The sequence below is a fragment of the Gracilinanus agilis genome, unplaced genomic scaffold (genome assembly GCF_016433145.1).
Source record: "Gracilinanus agilis isolate LMUSP501 unplaced genomic scaffold, AgileGrace unplaced_scaffold32547, whole genome shotgun sequence".
Lineage (NCBI taxonomy): Eukaryota > Metazoa > Chordata > Mammalia > Didelphimorphia > Didelphidae > Gracilinanus > Gracilinanus agilis.
Window position 1 is genome coordinate 1 of NW_025365298.1, and position 5029 is coordinate 5029.

General features: G+C 46.6%; 1 protein-coding gene across 1 annotated transcript; it reads right to left on the reverse strand.

The window, feature by feature from the left end:
- Positions 1-1334: 1334 nt before the first annotated feature.
- Positions 1335-4703, reverse strand: LOC123254788 (structural maintenance of chromosomes protein 6-like). Its single transcript, XM_044683713.1, has one exon. The coding sequence runs from the start codon at positions 4602-4604 to the stop codon at positions 1335-1337; it is 3270 nt and encodes a 1089-aa protein (XP_044539648.1). The 5' UTR covers positions 4605-4703.
- Between the last annotated feature and the right edge of the window lie 326 nt (positions 4704-5029).

Genomic DNA, 5029 nt, shown 5'->3' on the forward strand with positions numbered 1-5029 from the left:
ATATATATATATTTACCTTTCAACAATTCTTAGTTCCCCAGGCCACTGAAAAACAAGCAGTGGGGGACCAGATTGGGTCCACGGGGCCATAGAATGCTAACCCCTGGGCTTTATTATCTTTTTTTTTTAAACCCTTTTACTTTGGTGTATTGTCTCATAGGTGGAAGATTGGTAGGGGGGTCAAGTGACTTGCCCAGGGTCACACAGCTGGGAAGTGGCTGAGGCCGGGTTTGAACCTAGGACCTCCTGTCTCTAGGCCTGACTCTCACTCCACTGAGCTACCCAGCTGCCCCCGGCTTTATTATCTTTTAGACAAAACGAGTCTTAACCCCACTGGGAACAAGCTACTTACCTGATTTCCAGGACTTGCCAGCAGGTACGTCTGGAACTGGTATTCAATGAAAAAGTTCCTTCCCTCTGGCCAACCGGAAGTTGGCTGCCTCCCAACATGGTGGTCAGCTGGCAGGCTGCAAATCCCTGTCAGTCAATCAGCAGTGTCTTCAAGGAAACATGATGTGGGTGCTTGAGTCTCAAGGGTGGGGAACAGAGAAGCCAGGCTCAGTCTTGACCCAAGAGCAAGGTGAAGACTGTGGGCTTCTCAGAAGTCTAGCTGTGGGCATTAGCTGGTTTCACCCAAGTTCTGATCGTGGCCGGGGAACTAAATTGTTTGCCAACTAATTTCATTTGTACCTGATGACAAAAGCTAATGGTGAGGTCGCCTGTCGAGTTTTTCCATTGGTGGGTTGTCATATATGGGCATTCCATACTTTATCGGATGTTTATGAACATAGTGTTTACAACATATACGACACAGAAGCTTCTCTTAATATTGAAAACAAGTTAGGAAAAACAAACATCGAAATACTTAAGCACAAAACAGTGGCCAAATTTAAAAGGGAGTCGGTTATGTCCCAGGCAGCAAACTGATTTTCACCCCACCTGATGTCTCCTGCCCAGGTGGCCAGTCTTGGCTCTCTTTCAGTCCCCGGGGGGCTGTAAAGCTCCCAAGCCCATCCCCATCCCCAGTGTCCACAAAGGTCTCTCTCTGTCTCTCTTCTCTTTCAGCTGCCAGGCACTGGTGACTCTTTCTTGGATTTTCAGGTCCAAATTTTGACTGGTGTTTCTAGATCTTAGTGGAGGAGGGCTGGTGGGGGGTGTTGTGTTGTACTTCCTGCCACTTTGCCATCTTGAACCTGCCTCTCTGAAGTACCTTTAATGATCACATTTTTTTCCAAAGTAGGGAGATTTTGCACACTGTACTGTAGACACTTTGAAAAATAAAAAATATAAAACACCACAACGAGCAGACAACACGATCACATTAAATTAAAAGTTCAGGCTTCTTCTTTGTCTTTGTCTTCTATTTCCGGACGGACCTCTTTGAGAGGCAGGATTTCCTCATCTTTGTCAAGGTCTGGCATCTGGAATATTTCAATTATTGGGTTTGGCAGAAGAGACCTCATGAACTGAGGAGTGAGCAGGATGAATTGGTAGTGATTCTGGGTACTTGCTATCCTAAGGATCATTTCCATGGCAAGTTTTCTTCTGTCCCAGTCCATGTAGACGTCGATTGCATCCAGGCATCTGAAGGGTGCTTTTGTGACCGACCACAGAGTGAGAATAAAGATAAAATTTGAAAAAGACTGCCTATCTCCAGGTAAGCATCCCAAGTCACTGGAAGTAGTATCGGTAGGCTGAACGGTCATGGCGAGAGTCTCATTCTTGTGATCAAAGCGCATCTCCCCACAGAAGGACCACTGAGCAACTAATCTGTCAAAGTATAACTTGCACTGTAGAGAAAGATTCCTTCTGCCCCTCTGGTATGTTTCATATCTCTGTGTTGATACTTTATCCAGTGTTTTAATGAGCTTTTTCAAATTCTTCACTTTGCCATCGAGATCTAGATATCTTTCTTTTGCTTCTTGATACTGTCTCATCACGTCTTCTCGGTTTCTGTGAGTGTAGTTTTCTGACTGTATGCGCTCTTTCAATGCATTAATTTCCCTGTTGAGAGCAGAGGCACTTTTTGTGACTTTTTTACGCTCAGGGCAGATATATCTGGCCTGAGCAGTCTCCCTCTCAAGTTCTCTCTCTTTCATGGCCATCTCTTCTTTTTTCACTTGGAGGGAATCCAGGTGTTCCTTAAGCCTACTGTCATAATGTAGCATGGATTGGTGTTTGGCTTCCACTTCCAAAACAGTCTGGTTTTGTTCTTCGATGAGGGATTCCATTAATTCTGAAACTTGATTACATCTCAATGACAGTTCTTCGAATCTCTGTTCAGCTTCCATCTTCGGTTCCCTTAAACTCTCCAAGTCTTGGTTTCGAGCTTTCAACTTTTCCTGAACTCGTTTTAACTCTTCGTTATACTCTTGGGCTTCATCTTCCAGAACCGAGAGACTTATCGCCCGGCTATCTTCTTCATCCTCAAGATCTCTTATTTCTTTAGTGATGTTTATGACATTAATCTTGATTTCTTTTAAATGTCGATAATGACTGTCAATGGTTTCTCGATTCTCTCTGACATCCTTTTCAAGGGAACACACTTGTTCCTGAAATGCAGACAGCCGTGCCATTTTATTTTCCATATCTTTCTCCAGATTATGTATTTCCATGTCCATGTCACCTAAGTAAGTAGGCCTTGATTCTTCACATGAGTAATAGCGTCCCTGAAATACTTCATCACCACAGGCAGTTAAAACTTTGGTACAGTTCTTGGGGGGCCCGTGAGGAAGCACCATTTTACGAGCCAAGGCATTATTCTTAATGAGCAGCACTGACTCTATACCCGTCATGTCGATCAAAGAATTGGCCACCACTGCATCGTCTATTTCTAAAGCGGTGAGAGCTGTTGGAAATTCCGGGTGATAAGGGGCTCTGTCTGTTACGTCGTACAACTCACAGTCAAATGCTGACACGATTATCTGTGGTCGTTTACAGCCCAACGGATAGAACCTTTTTATCAGCTCCTGAAGGATTTGTGCATCATTGGGGTTGTCACAAAAAAAGGTAAAAAGGAGGCCTTTTAAGCAGCACTCAACAGCCAAAGCATAGTCAGGGTCTCGGAGACGAAGGTAAGCTCCCAGTGGCCCTATTGGTTTGTAAGTAAATTGCCCCTGTCTGTGGGCATCTTCTAGTGCTTCGACAAGGGCTGGCATCTGGTGTCCAAACAGTTTTAGTGGCTCATTTTTACAGTCTTTCAATCGGTTGAGCTGGCACTGGTCATCGTCCAGCAGTTCCTGCACATACACAACATCTTCCCTAACCCGAGAATGCTCTTTATCGTCCCTTTCTATGGCCTGATGAAGATGCTTTATCTCCTCAACAAGTGAATCCTCCTGATCCTTAAAGTTCCTGATCTTTTCCTTCAACATGGAAATCTTCTCCTGTTTTTCTAGCTCGGCCATTTCCACAGCTGATTTCAGGATTTCCAGTTTGTTCTGATGCTGTCCGGCAACTTTTTCGACTTCACTGTATTCATTGAGGGCAGACGTATAGAAAGCCAGTGCCAGACTATAGGCCCTGTCTGTTCTTATCGTATCCTCTTTTGCTTGAATGCACTGGGGCCCTATGATGGAGGCTTCCTCACTTAACTTTTGTATATTCTCGTGAATGGCCGTGTACCTCTTTAAGGCTTCATTAAATATGATCTTTGAGGCCTCCAGTTCCTGATTTAATATGATAGTACACTGGTCTCCGACATTTATGTTACTTATCATATCATCGAGCTGTCTTTCCGTTTCACTGACCACTGCCCAAGTCATCTCCAGTTTCATGTCCTCTAATGTCTTCCCCAAGGTAACCATAGTCTGAAAATGCTCTTCTATCTCTACCCCCTGACGCTTGAGATCCTCAAGCTGCTCTTCGCCTTGTTCTATCTGATGCTGGCTTCGGGCCTTTCTCTCCAAAATTTCCGAGTACTCTTCCCTCATCTGTTCAAGCTCTGTAGCTTTCAGAAAGAAACTATATCTTTCTCCTTCATTTCTGGTCCGCAACAACTGCCTCCCCATCTCTTGGGGTAAAATGGACACTGGGTTATCTACTCGGATCTTGAAATGCTCAAGAATAGCAGTGAGCTCTGCTTTCTTATTAGAAACCACGTTCCCCATACAGTCTTTTAGTTCATAACTTGCATACCCATCCTCATTGATGTGCTGGTGCACAGTGATGGACTCCCCATAAATGTCAGGTTTAAATGCATCTATGCCTTTGTTCTTTAAGGTGATGGAGATGTTGGCTGAAGTCTCCCCATCTTTCACAAACTCTTTCAAAGACGTCCCTAACGATTTTCCACCAAGCCCGACTATGAGAGCCGTTAACAATGTACTCTTCCCACTGTATCCCACCACGAAATTGACATTGGGTCCAAATTTCACAGGCCCCAGCATGGCATGGCACATGAAGTTCTCCAGCTGGATACTTTCAATGATCCCGTATTCCCCCGTGGGCTCCTGAGAACTAACAATGCTCGGAAGACCCCCAGCACCTTGAGAGGTCCCCTCAATGGGGTCCAAGTACAAGTAGTCATCATCAAAGTCCTCCCCTGGCCTTGCTCTTTTCTGATCAGCGGCCGGGGGGATATCGTCCTCTTTTCTCTTAGACATTTTCTTTCTCGCTAGGGACAGGGAACGCCGACACCCCCACCACCACTACCACGACCACGACCACCACGATCACAACAACGACCGACCGCCCGAGTCAACTCAATTACTCGGTCCTTCTCCCCCTCCCTCTGCCCCTCCCCCAAAGGCTGCCCGGCACAGCGCAGCCCAGATCACAGTACAGGCCCTGCCCGGCCCGGCCCGGCCCGACCCGACCCAGCCCAGTCCACGATCTACAAAGTCCGACGCCGACTTGGCTATTCAGTTCCTCCGAGCAGCCACGGCCAACCCCAGCTTCCTTCTCTAGTCCGGCAGACACAGACAAGACCAAGTCTGGCCCTTACCTCAGAGCCTGGCGACCGGCTCCGGAAGGCGACACAACCGCTTTGGGGGGCCCCCGGGGAGGCCCGACACGGGCAACGTCCAGA

Excerpts from the sequence above, each read along its gene's own strand:
- LOC123254788 (XM_044683713.1), bottom strand. The coding sequence starts at position 4,604 with ATGTCTAAGAGAAAAGAGGACGATATCCCCCCGGCCGCTGATCAGAAA.